Genomic DNA, 20,093 nt, shown 5'->3' on the forward strand with positions numbered 1-20,093 from the left:
AAGTCATTGCAGACTTGCATTTAAAAATTAAAATTTTTAAATGAGCCAGATGAAAATGTTACCATGAAGGAGATAACAGTAAAAGGACTAGATGAAATCTTTCGTATCGCAGAGAACCTCAAACAAAAAGGTTTGAGGTTTTCTGCGATATTTATTTCCTCAGGGCCCAGAGAAGATTGTCGGCTATCGGAAGTTGATTGATGAAAAGAGGAAGTCAACACTGTCCAAATATTTCCGCAACAGTCATTTCTTCATTGTATATTTTATGTCAGAGGTTCCCAAACTTTCTCGGTTCACGGTGCTCTTAGTGTCACAGTAATATTTTCATGGCACACCTAGACCAAAAGAAATACCTAACAGTTCCGTTTAGGTCCAAACAACTTAATAAGAAATGTTGAAACTGTGAACTACCTCGAGCTAATAGTTCGCACGGTGTCCGACAGCTGTCGAGTATCGCTGTGTTTCCCTCGAAAATTTAAAATATTCCGTGGCGCAATTTGGGAACCGTGGTTTTATGCAATAAACATTTAATTCCATAATTAGTTTCATTATATTTTACATTGTATACAGTTAAAAAGTTATTTAAAAGGTATTTTTAAAATTCTTTATAGACATTCCAGAAGGTCAAGGACCAATTATAATTTTTCCTATTGATTATTATATTCGATTAACGCGTTTCCATTTTGCACGATGCGCTCGCGGGATGAATTAATCGCGTTAATCGAGGCCAGCCTGTATATTAGAACTTCATGCAACCGATGAGATGGACGTCACATGTCCCTACTTTCCAAAGAAAGACAAAGTGAAATTGGATCGATGCAAACAAGTCCCAACTAAAAAGCAGTCAGAAACAAAAATAAACGACAAAACCGCTTAATGGAAAAAATCCTCCAATGGAATTGTAGAGGCTTTCACAATACAAAAGATGATTTATATGATCTCATCGACCGTTATGAACCAGCAGGTATATCCCTACAGGAAACTTACTTAAATACATTAAATTAATTAAATTAAATTAAAACTTAATTACATTAAAAATTACACCACCTTCAGACGAGATAGGAGCATTGACTCGCCAGCCCGTGGAGGGGTGGCGACTCTTGTTGGAACCAATGTTCCATAGAAACATATTGCTCTTCAGTCCCCTTTTGAAGCAGTGGCAGTGTGCATTTTAATTGGCATCACTCTTACAATAGCATCAATCTATATCCCTTCTAATTTCTCCTCTTTAGAAGACGTAGAAAAATTAATAGACCAGCTATCATCTCTGTTCTGCTTGCTCGGAGACTTCAATGCACATCATTCGCTGTGGGGATCCCCAACAATTGACAAGAGAGGTAAGCTAATAGAATCCTTTCTTGATGCTTATCAACTCACCATTTTGAACACTGGTGAGCCTACCTATATTCATTTTTCGACAGGATCCATGAGTGCAACAGACCTTTCAATCTGTTCTCCCTCCATATATACAGTTATGGAGTGGTCTGTTCTTGAAAACCCACTAAACAGTGATCATCTGCCAATTCTCTGCAAGCTCCAAACACTGGCAAACTCCCCCTTCATCACATCACTCCATTTGGAAATTTGGTAAGGCACACTGGAATGAATACGCCTCTTATGTCCAGTTAGATGATAAAAAAATCCAATCCCAGCCCATAGACAATGTCACAGAACATAAAAGGTAAAGTGCAGCCATTATCAACCCTCTGCAGGATGGAAGCCTCCTCAACAATTCATGCTGAGGGAAATGGACCATAATCTGCCACGCTGGTCCAGTGCGGGTTGGCAGATCGACCGTATTCAGCAGTCAGGGGCTTGAACCCTGGTCTGCTCAAAGAGCGCGTGCTACTGCACTCCGGCTCCTGACCACTCGGCCACGGAGGCCTATATCTGACCAAATATTATAAGCTGCTACCACTTCAATACCAAAATCTTTACCAGGAAAACATAAACACAATAATTACTGGTGGAATCAAGATTGTAACCATGCCAAACATGAAAAAAATAGTCAGGAATTTATTTCAAAAATTCCCAACAACTAGTAACCTAATTAACTTCAAAAGACAGAAAGCCAAGTTCGGCCAAATAAAACAAAAAGCAAAGAAAGATGCCTGGATTAACTTTTCCTCAAGTATAAACAAGGACACGGACGGCAGAATCATCTGGAGAAAAACACAGATGCTTAATGGCAAATATGTTCAGTCCCCAGCTACAATACTAAATTGGGAAGGGAAGGAGTTGTCATTGCTGGGAGAAATAGCAAATGCCTTAGCAGAAACATTTGCCGATGTATCAGCAATATCCACCTACAACCCAACCTTTCAGTGAATTAAAGAATCTGCAGAACAGCATAAGATTAATTTTTCTACAATAATTTCACATCCATACAACCAACCATTCGCATTAACAGAACTTTTAGGGCACTCAATAAAACATCCAGTAGTGCTGCTGGTCCAGATGGGATCTACTACATAATGTTAAAACAGCTTAACAGCAGTGCAAAAAGGACATTGTTAAACTACTACAGCCGAATATTCTTAGAAAATGCTTACTCAATTTCCTGGTCTCACTCAATAGTTCTAGCCTTCCCGAAGCTCGGATAGGATCGTACCTTTCTTCATAACTACAGGCCGATTTCACTGACTAGTTGTTTAGGCAAAGTCCTGGAAAAAATGGTTCTCAGGTGGCTGACGTGGTTCCTAGAAACTACCAACTTGCTAAAATAGTAATCAGTACAGGTTTCAAAAAAACCGTTCCATGTTAGATGTAATAATAAAAGCAGCAGCAAATATCCGTAATGCCTTCATAAGGGACAACATCTGGTCATGATTAATCTCAATATTGAGAAAGCCTTCAATACAAACTGGCGATATGGTGTACTTCAAGATCTTCATTCTTTCGGCTTGAGAGGTCATCTACAGCAATTTATACAAAATTTCCTACGCCACAGAACATTTCAGGTCAGATACATGAATAATTTATCCAAATCATTTGAACAGGAGGAAGGTGTACTGTAGGGTTCCATTTTCAGTGCAACATTATTTGCAATTAGAATTACAAATATGACATGGGATGTACCTAATACAGTAGAACCGTACATGTTTGCCGACAACCTCATTATTTCTTGTCAATCCCCAACTATGAACATCATTGAAAGGCAGCTTCAGTTCTCCATTGCTAAAATAGAATCATGGGCATTACAGAAAAGAAATCCACTGCAATTCATTTTTGTAAAAAATGAAAACTGTACCCAGATCCAGAGATATTTTTAAAAAACAGCCTGATACCTGTCACCAACGATTTTTGCCTTTTGGGGTTATATTTAGATAACAAACTAAATTTTGCTTCCCAAAAAGCTCACCTTACCTGAACCTCCTAAGAGCTGTCTCTGCCATGCCATGGGGTTTGTTATCTAAATATAACCCCCATGCCATGGGGGTTATATTTAGATAACAAACTAAATTTTGCTTCCCAAAAAGCTCACCTTACCTGAACCTCCTAAGAGCTGTCTCTGCCATGCCATGGGGTGTAGAGGTGCAAGAGAAGCTTCCTCTTGCACCTCTACAGAACCTTAATCCGGTCACGCTTTAATTATGGTGCACCTGTCTATGACTTTACAAGGAAAAGCTCCCTATTACGTCTGAACACCATCCAGCTTAGTGCCCTCAGGATAGCTTTGGGAGCCTTCAGTACATCTCCAGTCCACAGCCTGTATATTGAGGCAAATGAACCCCCTCTGCAACTCAGGAAGAAAACTCTATTGTGTAATTATGCGGCAAAAATTAAAAGTATACCATCCCACCCCAGCTGGCAATACCTGTTTGATCCTCAATATGCCACGTTATATCACAATAAACCTAATGAAAACTGTCCTGCAGGGTTTCGACTGCAAGAGCTCATGCTCAGTTGGGATATTAAATTTCAGAACATATTCCAATACCTTGCTACTCCTGAACCTCCCTGGACTGAATGCTCACCTCTCTGTGACAATTTCTTTTTAAGTTGGGAAAAATCCTCTCTGGCAAACATCAACTTTCAACAGTTCCATAAAACTCATTCATCGGAAAACTCAGATAAAATAACTATCTATACGGATGGCCCCAAAACAGATGCAGCCGTAGGTGCCGCAGCTGTTTCTTACACTTTCTCAGTTGCCGCGTCTCTTCCTACGGAATTCAGTATCTATACTGCAGAATTATTTGCAATAAAACTAGCTCTAGACAAAATACACAACAGCCATATCAATCAATCTCTGATATATACAGACTCCTTAAGCACAACACTGCCATTCAATCTACCTTTTTGCCCTCTCATCCCATTCTTAAAGTGATACAATCTAATTTATTTTACTATCAAACAGCCAACCAGAAGGTTGCCATCTGCTGGAAACCTGGTCATGTTGGCATTCCGGGTAATGAACAAGCAGATGACACCGCTAAACATCCCGACTCAGGCTCTTCTAGGCAACTAAAAGTGCCCTACACCGCAGATAAAAAAGGTATTTCTAGCAAGGCTCCACATTAGTCATTCGCATCCAACTCATCTGTATTTGCTTATGGGAGAGACCCCTCCTCAGTGTTTCTTTTACCAGTTGCAACTAACAATAAAACATATTCTCATTGAATGTTCCCAGAATTGAATTTTCTGATAGTTGAATGGGGACATTCAACTATCAGAAAATCAAGCTTTATCTCCCTATCCCACTTGCAGGAACCGTTAACCTTGTTACATATTCTTGGCAATGAAGCAAATTTCGAGGAACTGTTTACTTATTTGAAACACATAAATCTTTGTAATAGTTTGTGATCACAATATGTAAAATTTGTGATAAGCAAATATTGAACAGGCACAATATGGCCAAGAGGCCCTTGTGTCAAAAAACCCAAATAAAACAACAGCATTTACATACATCATTATTATTCATGAATCAGTGATAGTGTTTGGCTTATTGTATCTTTCTGAAACTGTACTGTAATATAGAAGATCAAAAATGCTATGCCAGTGTTCACTTATAGATGGCCATAGCTAAAAACATTTCAAACTTGGCTGTTGGTATTACCAAAAATATTGGGACACTAATGAATGCACACATTTTAAGCAAACTGTTGATTATTCAAATATTATTGAGGACAGTGTGGTAACACAGAAATATAAATGAGGTTGCAGAAGTTAAAAGTGTCTTTACAATTGATATGCTATATGGAAATAAACTTCTCTGTCACTGAAATTTGAATAAAGGATGTGATACTATACATCAGGGTTTATCATAAAGTGGATTTTGGAGCTTCTAATAATTTTGAAGACTTCTGTTACATCATATGCATGTGAAAAGCAGTTGGCTTTACTTAAGTTAATACCAATCAGAGAAGCGACATATTTTGATAAGGGATCTATAAGCACCTGGTCACATTGTCAGGAAAAATTGAGCACAGAGTTACTAAAGAATCACCCAAAAGGTTTGAGAATGTAAAGGACCTGTTATCAGTGCATGTACTATGAGAAAAGTGTTGCAACAATGGGGATTCTATAGATAAACTGCTGCCAAAAACTTTCATCACTGAAATGAATGTACCATGTTGGATGTGGTAATGTCTTGTGCAGAATATTTTGCTTGTGGAGGAGTGGAAAAGGATTCTGTGGAATGATGAATCTGGATATATATTGTTTTCATCAAGTGTGGTGCCAAAGCACAGAGCACTCTGTAAAGGAGCCGTACTATTTTGACGGAGAAGCACAGCGATAGCACTCTGATGGTTTAGTTCCACTTTTTACCCTCTTTTTGATCGATTGTTTTTGGTTAATAGTTTTTGTGGAAGGTTCCTTGCTAAGAGGGTGATGTTACGACCTCCACAGTAATACTGTTTTTTCAACACTGATGCAGTTTTATAGTGCATAACTGTTTTTCAATAGAATAATGCCCCTCTGTCACAAAACTCAGTGTATACTGATGGATTGACCTGTTCAGATCCCTTATCTGTACCCAATAACACATCATTCTGGTTAATCCTCTTTGGAATGAACTGGAATGTGATGTAAGGGCTCATCCATTGAGGCAAACATCTTGCCCATTTAAAAATTCTCTGGATGGATGGATGTAGAAATATTTCCTTTCATATGTGTCATGTATTGGCAGAAAGTGTTGTGCAAAGTTACTATATTGAGAAGTCTTCCCACCATGTTAAAATGTGATCTGTGAACTTTTCTGTGATCTTTTCTCTTAATGCCTCATCACTCTTGGTGACATAGTGTGCATGTGCATGCATATATACAAAGTTTATTTTTCTTATACAAAGATAATTAAATTTATAGTAGTATTGATATACTTTTATTTATTTTTCTTAGATTTAGATGTTCGTTACTGTGTACTTGCTTCATTAGATGAGAAGTTTGATGGACATCTTAGCCAAGCAGAGAATTTACAAGCTTTATTTATTGCTTTAAATGATGAAACATTTGAAATCAGAGAACTTTCTCTTTGTACAATTGGCCGATTGAGTGCTTTAAATCCTGCATATGTCATGCCGCCTCTTCGCAAAGTTCTTATTCAGGTATGGCAGTTTGTTTATTACATGTATACAAAGCAAATGACAAAGCAAAAATTTTTAAATTGTGAATGATGTCTTGTATCATTTTGTCACTGACTTCTTTGCTGTGATATGAAAAATCAAACTAATTTGCATTTATAGGTAGACTTGATTAGGCACCCATAGAAAAAGGTACTGTGATATAATATTGAAGAATTTTAGCTTATTTACAAAGTTATTTCAATTATGTGTATATATATATATAGTGTTAATTGTAATGCAGCTCTGGGGAAACCTCTCTAAAGTGGAGACCATTGGGTCAGAAGAAAGTATCCACTAGAGGAAGGTTTTCACTTTGCAGAGATCAGTGTGGCCATTTTTAATACAACTTTTAGTAAAAATGAATATAAACGGCTTTGTTTAGAGCATTTCATTTTCATTATGGATAAATAGATCATTTACTAGTTTTAGTCCATATTCATTTTTTTTTGACAGATATATATATTTTTTTAATGTAATAGGAAACACCTTCCATTTAAAGGATCAAAACCCCCCTCCTTTCTAAACTTCTGCATACAACCCTGTTGCAAACAGCTAGAAATTTCATTTCTTAAGAAATTAATATGCAATCAATGTAATGCCTACGAAAACCGCTGGCTGAAGGCAAATTTTTTCACATCTATTCTACAATTGTCTTTCCTCAATTTGAATTTATGTCCTCTCAGGTGAGTAATATGAGCAAGAGAAAGAATCCCCTCAGCATTGAGGTAGCTCAAACCATTCAAGGCCTTATACACTTCAATTAGATAACCATGCAGGAGACTAGACTCCAGATGCTGCAATTTGCAGAAGTTAAGCCTTTCTTGGTAACAGCAACCCTTTGTTCCACTCACCAATCTCGTTGCCCTTCTCTTTACCTGTTCCAGCAGCTCTACATCCTTCCTAAAATGACGCCCCCAGACCTGTATGCAGTACTCAAGGTGTGGCCTGACCATTTTCTTATACAAGGGGACAATATTCTCCTTATCCCTGCTAGCAAAATTCCTGTATATCATTGACAAGACACCATGAGCAACTCTTGCAGCCTGTCTGCACTGCTTAGTGAACTTCATATTCGACTGGACAATTACCCCCCTGTCTTTTTCACTTTCCACTTCCCTGAGTGTAGTGCCACACAGTTGGTACATTTCTCTTCAGTTATTTCTACCCATATGCAGTACTTTGCATTTGTCAATGTTAAACTTCAGTTGCAACTTTCAGCCAATTTGCCTAACTGATCTAGATCCAGTTGGAGTAGCATACTGTCTTTATTGTCATTAACAACCCTGCTAACCTTTGTATTGTCTGCAAACTTGGACATTAAACCTGATATACCTTCATCAATATCATTGATAAATATACAAAACACAATGGGCCCAACACCGAACCCTGGAGAATTCCACTAATAACATTCGTCCACGAAGAGCAGTGTCCATTGATTACCACTCTCTGTCTTCTCCCACTCAACCATACCTTTATCCATTGTAGCAACTTACCCTTAATGCCATATCTCTCCAATTTGTACAGCAGTCTTCCATGTGCAACAGTATCAAAAGCTTTCCTGAAATCAAAGTATATGATATCAAAATTATTTTTGACATTCAGTTCCTTTGTGACCACATCATAGTATCCAATCAAATTGGTCAGATAAGACCTCCCTTTAACAAACCCATGCTGTGTCTTAACTATTACTGCAGTCTTATCTAGATGATCCAGCAATGCTTCTTTCACCAGTGATTCCATTATTTTCCCTGGAACACAAGTTAAACTAACGGGTCTATAGTTACTTGTGTCACCTTTTTGAACCCCCTTTGTGAATTGGTGATACATTTGCACACTCCATGGGGACCTCCCCTGAGTCCAAGAAAACTTTCATAATTAGTATCAGAGAAAAGGAGGTGATTGTCCCTCGGTATAAGGCAATGGTCAGGCCACGCCTCGAGTACTGTGTACAAGTCTGGAGGCCTCATTTTAGGAAGGATGTAGATTTGCTTGAGCATGTCCAGAGAAGGGCAACAAGATTGGTGAGGGGAATGAAGGGATTCTCTTACCAAGAGAAGCTTAAGTTCTGCAAATTGCAGCAAGTGGAGACTAGGCACCTGTGAGGTGATCTGATTGAGGTGTATAATGTCTTGAATGGGTTGAGCATACTGAATTCTGATGGGATTCTTCCACTTGTTCAGATTACGAACCTAATGGGGCATAAATTCAAATTGAGGAAAGAGATGTAGAACAGAAGTGTGGAAATTTGCCTTTAGCCAGTGGGTGGTTAATTGCTGGAACAAACTTCCATCTGTCGTGGAAATTGATAGGTTAAATAAATTTAAGGAGGAACTGAACAAACATTTAGAGGGATTTGTTTTGTAAATTTTTTTTTTTCTTTTTGGCTGATTCTGCATAAGCTCATACACTTGCTTTCTTGCATCACAGCCACTACTACTACTATCTCCTGCCATTTCTGTAATATTTGATAAAAAAAAAAACTTGGTTTTCTCAATCACATTATAAACCTCTGGTTAGCATGCCTGACAAAATTAAATATCTTAAGAATAACATCTGCTACAACATAGGGGGCTAACTGATTTATCCTGCTGTGCCTGTACCATGTGCTAATATGGCTACAACTAGATTATGGCTTTATAATCTGTAGCTCTGCTAGACCAAGCCAGTTATAATGGCTTAATTGTATACATCATAGTGGCCTTTGTTTTGCACTTGGTGCATACCGTACATCTCCAATCCAAAGCCTCTGTGCTGAAGCCAATGAAACTCCCTTACATTTATGCAGAGAAACCCCTTCTAGTGAGATCTGGGAAAAAATTCCCAGTCTCAACAGAACTTATTACAATTGCATGCATCACTGACAGCCCAATATGCACAGTTCATTCCATTGTATATAGATGGATCTAAAACTGATAGTCGTGTTGCTGCTGATGCAGTTTTTCCCTTCACCATAGGTAAGAAACCTCCAACGGAGAACTCTGTGTTATCATAGCTTTAAACTGCACATAGTCAACAACCATGCTGCTTGCTGCTTACTATCATATACGCAGATATAATTAGTGCAATTCAATCTATACAGTGCAAGAAAACACAGTGACAACCTTTCCCATCTCTTCCATCATGCAGTATGACTGATGACTTTTGACGTTATGATGGACATTGTGGCGAGATCCAATCTTCCTTACATTTCGAGAGTGCAGCTCTAAAACAGTGTTCGCAGGCTGGCCGCTAGGTAGTACACCAGACCGAACCTATTAGTAACTCTCTAGGAAGCTTCCAGATCATCTAGTGTATAATCTTGCTACCTCTACTCTGCCAGATAGTGACTGGAGGGAGTCCGAGTAGTGTGTATGTGGGGGGCATTGTCGAGGCCACATTATGTCGAGGATCTGGGTATATTCTTACCATGTGTACGCCATATCCAAAAATTTCATTACTTCATACAACATGTCCCCACACTTTTTCTTACTATTGAATACACCATGAATTGTCAAACTAATAGAGTAAGCTTATCTGTGAAAAGATCTAAACCTCCCAAGCACTTCCTAGTTCATTCTACAAATATATGTGGTCTCAGTTCAAATCTCAACGATGTCCATTTCCACTTGCAGTCTGCCAAATCCCATGTACTTTTTCTGACAGAATCTCAGTTATCGGTTGATTCTTGATTCAACTGCTGCTCATCTCAGTTGCCCAAATTATTTGCTGTATGATTCCTTTTGTCTCAAAGATGGTACTTGTGCATATGTCCGTTCCAATATTCCCTGTCAGAGACTTGGTAATTTGGAATCTCCTCTTTTCAATCTTCTTCTGGCTTAAAATCTCTCTACTTCATTCTGTCAAATTCATCTGTTGTCTCTACCATTCTCCCAACTCCAGTAATCACTTGGAGCTCTTTGACTTCTTATCTTTGCAACTTGACTTTCTCCAGTCCAACTTTCCTAACAGTGAGGTAATTTTCCTTGGTGATTTTAATGTTCATAACTCCAGCTGGCTTCCATTTTCTAGTCACCCTGACCCAGCTGGTTGAGATGCCAAAGCTTTTGCAATTACTAATGACCTTGCACAGATTGTTCATTTACCTACAAGAATACTGGACAATCCTAACCATACCTCCAACACGCTTGATCTTTTTCTCCCACACAACCCTTCTAAGTACACGGTTGAAGTAAGTGGTCCTTTAGGCACCTCAGATCACAAATTGGTGATCTGAGATGCCTAAATCTGAGGTGTCTCTTCTCTAATGGAACCTTTATCTCATGGCTATTCCCAACCTCATATTGTTTGGCATTACAAGAATGCAAAATGGGATGACCTGCGAGATTTCTTTTCTTCTTTTCCTTGGTCTGATTACTGTTTCAAAACTTCTGATGTCAACGTTTGCTCAGATCATGTCAGTGAAACTATTCTTGTAGGAATGGAATCCTTTATTCCACACTCCACTTTAAAATCTCACCCTTTGGTTTTCCAATGAATGTGCTAAGGATGTTCAAGAGAAGAATGTTGGCCCCGAGTGCCAAGTGATAGTGACAAGCGATTTCTCCCTGCGACTCATAAAGTGATCTTTGAAAGTGATATAGTTCTATTTTTGTTGTGCGATTTTCTTCTGTTTTGTTCACTTAAAGTGGTTCTTCACTTAAAAAGTCTTACGTAAGAACCCAGAAAGGGAATCTACCTTTCTTTTTTAGTATTTATATTAAATACTCTCACTCTACTAACCGTAATAACCGCTTGGTCACTGGTGGCACCGCTCCTGCCTCCACGTGGCGGGGCTGGTAATCTGGGAGAAGAATGACCTTCTCCCAGGGCTAAAAGGAGTAAACATGGACACTCATGATTTCCCACGATTAGAGACAAATAGCTCTCATCATGACAACCACGAAACTGATCATGACTTCTCATTGTAGAAAAGACTAAAAAAGGATGCAAACAAGCAGGAACCTCCAGCTTACCTGATTATTCATTCTCTGTCTTCACAACCTGTCAGCAAGCTCTCTCCTTTCATCATACAACGATGCCTTGTAAATGCAGCAGCATCTCCAAAAATGGTGAAACGTCTTCAGTCCGGTGACTTGCTAATAGAGACCTCTCACCCGAGACACTCTGACCTCTTGTTAAAACTTTCATCTTTAAGTGGAATTCCAATTCAAGTCACTCCACATAACACCCTGAATTCTTCCAAGGGAGTGATCAGTGAATGGGACCTATTGAACGTTTCCGAGGAAGAAATAATCCAGGAACTAAAGGATCAAAATGTCACTCAGGCCAAGAGAATTATGATATGAAAAGATGGCACCTTAGTCCCAACACGTAGCATAATTTTAACCTTTAGTTCACCGAATCTACCATCCTCAGTGAAAGCAGGCTATTTAAACTGTCGTGTTCGGCCCTTTATCCCAAACCCTCTGAGATGCTACAAATGTCAGAAATTTGGCCACTCCCAGACAGCATGCCGTGGAGATGCAACATGTCCAAACTGCGGTTGCAAAACTCATACTCAATCTGAACGCAAGGCCCAAACTCCACAGTGTCCTAATTGCAAGGGCAATCATCCAGCTTACTCCAAAGATTGCGATCTCTGGAAGTTAGGAAAAAAAATACAGAAATACAAGACTGAAAATAAAGTATCTTTTCAAGAAGCTAGAAGACAGGTAAAAAATTAAGTATTCCAAAAACCACTTACGCTTCGGCTACCCACAGTTTCAAATCAGTAGCATGTCAGACAGAAGTGTCAGTCTCTCCCGACAAATCGAATGCCGACTGGGCTCGATCAGTACTATCAACTTAACCTACATCTGAATCACAGTTAGTGGACCAAAGTAATAATACGCCACTCACAGTTCCAACTCAAAACGTAACCCACAGTACAATGGCAGATAAATTGCATAAATTAGATCCTGTGGAGGTGAAACAACCAACAAGCATGGATACTGATGATAGGCCCAACCAAGAAGATTTTCTTGAATTGCATGCAGATGGAGATATGGAGGATAAAAATGATTCAGGACGTCCTAATTTTCCCAGAAAAGAAAAATCTAAATCCGACCGTTACAAACAACCCATGCATAAAAAGCAGACGGATTCATCTTCCTCTTACAAAACCAAATAATGGAACATATTATCCAATGGAACTGTAGAGGTCTTCGCAGTAACTTAGATGATATACATGAATTAATTCATCACTATAAACCTCTTGCAATGTGCTTCAAAAAACTAATTTGACATCTCTGGTCTCAGTTTCAATCAAAAATTACACTGTATTCAGACAAGACAGGGCTGACTCCAATAGCGCTCATGGAGGAGTAGCGATTCTGGTGGATTCAAGCATCCCCACCAGACGTATTCCATTACAAACATCCTTAGAAGCCGTTGCCACACGTGTTGTTAATGGTATTACTCTAACATTGGTTTCCATTTGTCTTCCGCCTAATCATCAATATACTATTCAGGAACTTGAAGATCTTGTTATGCAGTTACCATCACCGTTTTGTTTACTAGGAGACTTTAATGCACATCACCCATTATGGGGTTCTCCCACCTCAGACAGACGAGGTAAGCTTATCGAAATGCTGATCGATAGGCAGAATTTAACATTAGTGAATACTGGGTCTCCTACATATGTGCATCTCCCTACGGGCTCAACATCTGCCATAGACCTTTCCATCTGTTCCCCAATCCTCTTTCCAAGTATAGATTGGATATCTCTGAGTGATCCTTATAGCAGCGACCATTTTCCTTTAATCTGCAAAATTCAAACATCCTATTCCTTTCCAACGGAAAGTCCAATTAAATGGAAATTTTCAAAGGCTGACTGGGCAAAATACAGATTGCACATCTCATTTGACAACGATATCATTCATTCCGGTTCTATCAACAGTGTTACCGAATACATCACAAACCAAATGCTGGCAGCCGCATCCGTCGCAATTCCTCAATATCAAGCAAGAAATAGACGAAAAATAAATTACTGGTGGAATGAAGATTGCAATAATGCAAAAAAAGAGAAAAACAAAGTATGGAATCTTTTCCGCAAATATCCTACCACCTCCAATCTTATTAACTATAAACAGCTCAGAGCTAAAGCTTGCTATATCAGACGCAAAGCAAGAAAAGAAACTTGGATTAAATTTGCCACATCAGTTAATAAAAATACCGATATCAGATTAATCTGGAGAAAAATAAAATGTTTGAACAATAAATTTTCACCTCTATCCACCCCGCTACTGAACTGGAATGGACAAGAACTCTCTAATCCCAAAGAAATATCAAATGCGCTGGGAATTGTATTTTCTCTGTTGTCTTCTTGTAATGCTTATGATCAAACATTCCAAAAACGTAAAACAGTTGCAGAGAAATCCAGACTAAATTACACTGACAATTCTGCCTTATCTTATAATCAACCATTTACCATGTTTGAGCTACAGCAATCTCTTACAAAATCAAGAAACAGTGCTCCTGGCCCCGATGGGATATATTATGTAATGCTCCGAAAATCTGGATCAAAAATCACTCTCTTCACTGCTCATATTTTATAATTGAATTTTTTCTGAACATACCTTCCCAAGCTCCTGAAGTCATTCACATGTACCGATTGCAAAACCCGGTAAAGATCATTCTGCTCCTCAAAATTACAGACTGATATCCCTTACCAGCTGTCTCAGGAAAACTCTCGAGAAAATGATACATCGCCGTCTAACTTGGTTCCTCGAGTCTCAAAACTTGATAAATAACAACCAATTCGGTTTCCGGAAAAACTGATCCTCATTAGATCTTATGATCAAAGCCGAGTCAAATATCAGAAATGCTTTCATCAAAAAGGAACATCTCGTCATGGTCTGTCTTGACGTTGAAAAAGCCTTTGACACTATGTGGCATTTTGGCATCTTAAAGGATCTACATTCTCTTGGCCTGAGAGGAAATTTACCATATTTTATCCAAAATTTCCTTCAACTGAGATCCTTTCAAGTTCGTTATCGGGGAACCCTCTCTAAAATCTTTATCCAAGAAGAAGGAATTCCACAATGGTCTGTTCTCAGCACTACCTTGTTTGCAATAAGAATGAATCATATAATTGAACTCATTCCGAAAACTGTGGATTCATACCTTTTCGCAGATGATCTCTCAATTTCTTGTCATTCTCAAAACATGCATTACATTGAACGCCAACTTCAAATATCAATGAATCGCATCCTGACATGGATGACACAAAATGGTTATAGACTATCCAGCCAGAAATCTACTGCCATTCACTTCTGCTCCAGACGCAATATGCATCCGGAACCCGAGCTGCACTTGAATAACCATCCTCTTCTCATAACTAATTGTATTCATCTACTAGGATTGTTCTTTGACAATAAGTTAAATTTCCAAAAGCACATAGAACATCTCCGGACTACTTGTCAAAAAAAAACTGAACATACTCAGAGTCTTATCAGCTACAACATGGGGAGCAGATCGTTACAGCCTGCTTCATTTATATAGAACCATAATCAGATCACGACTGGACTACGGCGCACCTGTCTTCGACTCTTCTAGGGAGAGTGCTTTATCTCGCCTCAACCCAATTCAACATTCACCTCTCAGAACAGCACTAGGTGCGTTCAGAACATCTCCAGTGCAAAGTTTGTATGTTGAAGCTCATGAACCTCCCCTAAATATCAGGAGAAAGATGCTGCTGCTGAACTATGCAACCAAGATCCAAAGCCAGATGACCCATCCTAATTGGTCAATACTTTATAATCCACAGTTTAAGACCTTCTATAGAAACAAACCACAGTCAGTTTGGCCTGCTGGTATTAGGTTAAAACAACTAGCAGAAGATTGGGATATAGACTTCAATAAAATCTTACAAGATCCTATAGATCCCGACCCTCCATGGTCTGTCATCATGCCATCTTGTGACAATTATTTCGAACAATGGGGTAAACACTCCCTATCAGATACTAACATCCAACGGCTACACATAGCGCATACTCAACATTATCCTAACTTCATTAAAATTTATACAGATGGATTGAAGTCTGAGAGTGGAACGGGCGCAGCAATAGTACTCCCTGATACTATCATTTCTCTATCTCTCCCAACAGAGTGCAGTAGTTACATGACTGAATTATATGCCATAAAGCTTGCTATAGAACATATTTTCCATATGTCAATTCAAAAGAGCTTAATATACACAGACTCGCAGAGTTCCTTATTAGCCTTGCAAAACAACTCCCCATCTAATCACCCTCTAATAAAGCTCATTAGAACAGAGTTGATACATCTGAGAGAGCATCAACAAAAGGTTATTTTCTGCTGGATACCTGGCCATACTGGAATACCAGGAAATGAAACTGCGGATGATGATGCTAAACATCCATCGAGAGCAGCCCCAACGAATTCCTTAGTACCGTTCATAGATTATAAAATTAAGATCCGAAGTATATGTAAAGGTCTATGGACTCTTCAATGGCAAGCGCAAATTCATAATAAACTTTTTCAAATTAAACCTGTACCAAAATTATGGGCTTCCAGCCCCATTGCAAACAGACAAGAAGAAGTAATTCTGGCCAGAGCCAGAATCGGCCATACTCATTTAACTCATTTGTTCCTCCTGTCAGGGAACGACCCTCCTTAGTGTAACCATTGCCATACACCACTCACAGTCAAACACATACTTCTGGAATGTAAACTGTATAATAATGCTTGACTAGTGTCATTCATTTCTCTGGTAAGCTTAAAGGAACCTTTGTCACTTAGCCATATCATAGGCGAAAAATCAAATCTCGCATAATTCTTCTCCTTCTTAAAACAAATAGGACTGTATAGCCACTTCTAACTGATTTTACATGAACCAACACAGGCAGTATGAACCACTTTTCTAAGTGCAATATGGCCTAAGTAGCCATTGCACTTAAAACCACAACAACAACAACAAGAATGTTGCATATTGTAATTGGCTTGCTTCCAATTCTTCAGTTTCATTTTTTGCCCACACCAAAGCCCGCAACAATTGAAAAGCAGTTATTAGTCAGTCTAAACTAGATTTTGAACAGGCTAAGAGTAGAAAACTTGCTTCTTGCCAAAGTTATTGGCTGCAACTTTTGCTCATCTCTGCTCCCACCTCTGTCAAAACCAGATGGTTCTGTTATCACTTAGGATAAAGCTGACCTGCTAGCATCCCATTTTTCTTCCAATTCATCTATTAATGATCTTGGTAAAACCCCTCCCATCATTCCCAACATTCTCCATTCAATGCCTCCTGTGGTCTTCCATCAAAAGAATATCAGAAGGATTTTGACGAATCTTGATGCTAAGAAAGCTCCAGGTCGTGATGGTATTTCTCCACTTGTTCTCAAAACCTGTGCTCCTGAACTTACTCCTGTTCTTTGCCACCTTTTTTCACTTTCTTATTCCAAAGGTGCTTTTCTTTCTGCTTGGAAATTTGGTTATATTCAGCCAGTTCCTAAAAAGGGTGACAAATCCCTCCCATCCAATTATCGTCCCATTGCAATTACTTCTACTCTTTCTAAAGTAATAGAGAAATTAATTAACTGCCAACTCTTAAATTACCTAGAAACCTTCCATCTGATCAACGATCGCCAGTATGGATTCTGTCAGTGTTCATCCACTGGTGATATTCTAGCTTATGTTACCCATTTATGGACAAATTCAATAGAAAAGTTCGGTGAAACACAAGCAGTTGCTCTTGACATCCCAAAGGCTTTCGATTGTGTTTGGCGTAAAGATATTCTAAACAAGCTTCCATCTTATGGTTCGCCAACTGTTTTTTGTAATTGGTTATCCAGTTTTCTCTCTGATTGCTCACTGAGGGTGGTGGTAGATGGCTCTCTGTCTTCTAACTTCTCCACTAATGCTGGTGACCCCAAGGTTCAGGTCTTTCCCCCACTTTTTTCCTCTTGTATATTAATGACCTTCTGTTGACTGGAAATCCTATCCATTGATTTGCCGATGATAGCACATTGCATTTAACTTTAAAGATCGAGAAACTTTGCCCTACTCAATCAGCTTGAACTTCTTGAATATCCACTACCAATTCCTTAAATGCCAATCTCCAGGTAATTCTCCAGTGGGGTAAAGACAACTTAGTTGATTTGAATCCTTCTAAAACTCAGTCTTGTCTTATATCTTGCAAAAAGGATTCTTCTGCTCCTATGTTTATATTTGGTGACACTCCAATTTCTAGGCAAGATGGTATTTCTCTTTTGGGGATTACCCTGACTTCTAATCTCTCTTAGTACAAGTGCATTGCAAATATTGCTTCCTCTCCATCTAAAATAGTGGGTTTTCTCTTTCACACTTGACTTACTTTTCTTCTCAACAGCTCGCGCTGTACAAATCTCAAATCTGCCTTACCATGGAATATTGTTTTCCATATCTGAGGTTATGTCTCCATAACCTCTCTGACTGCTAGACTTCATTCAAAAGAGGGCTGTTAGGTTAATTAATGACTCAACGCTTACAAAGTCTCTCCACTGTCTGTCTCATTGACATTCTCTTTCTGCTTCATGCCTTTTCAATAGATACTTCCATGGTTACTGTTCTTCTGAATTGACTTCGCAAGAGAATGGCTCCGTTGGAAAAGATACCAACAATAAGATGTGATCTGAGGTGCCCAGAAGACCACTCACCTCAACCATGTACTTGGAAGGGTTATCCGTGAGAAAAAGATCAAGAGTGTTGGCTGCATGGTTAGGATTATATAATTGATTGATTACATAACACTTATCTATCTACTGCTTGATAGTCTGCAGCCTGTTCTCATTGCTTTGCTAGACCTGAAAAAAATGTGTTGTGATATCTCATTGTGAAGTTGACTTTAAACCAGGGGTATCCAGCCATTTGGGGGAGGGGCAAAACAGATAAAATTCTGAAAGTGCAGGCCACAAGTACTGTTTCTTACCACAAATTACTGATATGGATCTGCTTGAAGATATAACTACTATCAAGGGCAAAATGGAAGGGATTTTGCTTTCGTAAAGGTGACTACAATGGTCTCAGTTTTCAAATTCTATGCAGTGGAACCAAATGATGATGTTTACAACAACAACGTGGCAACAGAAGTTTAACATTGAGAAATGTAAAATACTACATATGGGAAGCAGTAACCCCAGAGTAACGTATCAACTGTGTGGTACACTGGTAGAGAATGAAAAGGACCTGGGTGTAATTGTGCAGGCAGATATGAAGTTTTCTGAGCAGTGTAGATAGTCTGCAAGAGTAGCTCATGGTGTCTTGTCAATGATATACAGCAATTTTTCTAGCAGGGATAAGGAGGTGCTTATCCCCTTGTATAACGCAATGGTCAGGCCACACCTTGAGTACTGTATACAAGTCTGGAGGCCTCATTTCAGGAAGGATGTAGAGCTGCTGGAGCAAGTGCAGAGTAGGGCAACAAGATTAGTGAATGGAACAAAGGGTTGCTCTTACAAAGAAAGGCTTAAGTTTTGCAAATTACAGTGTCTGGAGACTAGGCACCTGTGAGGTGAACTGATTGAGGTGTATAAAGCCTTGAATGGTTTGAGCATGCTCAATGCTGATGGGATTCTTCCTCTTGCTCAGAATAATCCCCTGAGAGGGCATAAATTCAAATTCAGGAAAGACAGTTGTAGGTTAGATGTGCAGAAGTTTGCCTTTAGCCAGCATGTGGTTGATTGCTGGAATAAACTTCCATCTGTCCTTGTAGAAGTTGATAGCTTAAATAAATTCAAGGAGGAACTGGACAAACTTTTAGAAGGAACGGTTGTGTGAAATTGTTTTTTTTTTTTTTTTTTTTTTTTTTGATGATGCTACATAAGGTCATATGATAGATGGAAGTTTGTCAATGATAGATAGAAGTTTGTTCCAGCAATTAACCACCTGCTGGCTAAAGGAAAATTTCTGCACATCTATATTACACAACTGTCTTTCCTCAATTTGACCTCAGGTTCGTAATCCGAGCAAGCGGAAGAATCCTACCAGAATTCAGCATTCTCAATCCATTCAAGGCCTTATACACCTCATTCACATCACGTCGCAGGTGCCTAGTCTCCAGCCACTGCAATTTGCAGAACTTAAGCCTTTCTTGGTAAGAGGACCCCTTCATTCCTCTGACCAATCTTGTTGCCCTTCTCTGTACATGCTCAAGCAATTCTACATCCTTCCTAAAACGAGGCCTCCAGATCTGTATGCAGTACTCATGGCGTGGCCTGACCATTGCCTTATACAAAGGGATAATCCTCTCCTTTTCCCTGCTAGCAAAATTTCTATATAACATTGACAATACCCCATGACCTGCTCTGGCAACCTGTCTGCATTGCTCAGAAAACTTAATATCTGACTGCACAATCACTCCCAGTTCTTTTTCATTTTCTGCCACCCTAAGTGTAGTACTACACAGGTTGTACGTTTCTTTGGGGTTACTTCTACCCATATGCAATACTTTGTATTTGTCAGTGTTAAATTTCAGTCACCACTTCTCAGCCCATCTCCCCAAATTTTCTATATCATTTTGCAGCACTGCCAATACTGGCATTAACAACCTCG

General features: G+C 39.0%; 1 protein-coding gene across 1 annotated transcript in view; it reads left to right on the forward strand.

The window, feature by feature from the left end:
* mTor (serine/threonine-protein kinase Tor) overlaps positions 1–20,093 on the forward strand; it is a 704,297-nt gene that overhangs the window by 160,007 nt on the left and 524,197 nt on the right. The window contains exon 15 of the mRNA XM_090387576.1: positions 6,343–6,548. Coding sequence (XP_090243702.1) covers positions 6,343–6,548 — 206 coding nt within the window. The remainder of the gene's footprint in view (positions 1–6,342; positions 6,549–20,093) is intronic.

Source organism: Mastigoproctus giganteus, chromosome 13 (genome assembly GCF_048544385.1).
Source record: "Mastigoproctus giganteus isolate SK-2022 chromosome 13, ASM4854438v1, whole genome shotgun sequence".
Classification (NCBI taxonomy): Eukaryota; Metazoa; Arthropoda; class Arachnida; order Uropygi; family Thelyphonidae; genus Mastigoproctus; species Mastigoproctus giganteus.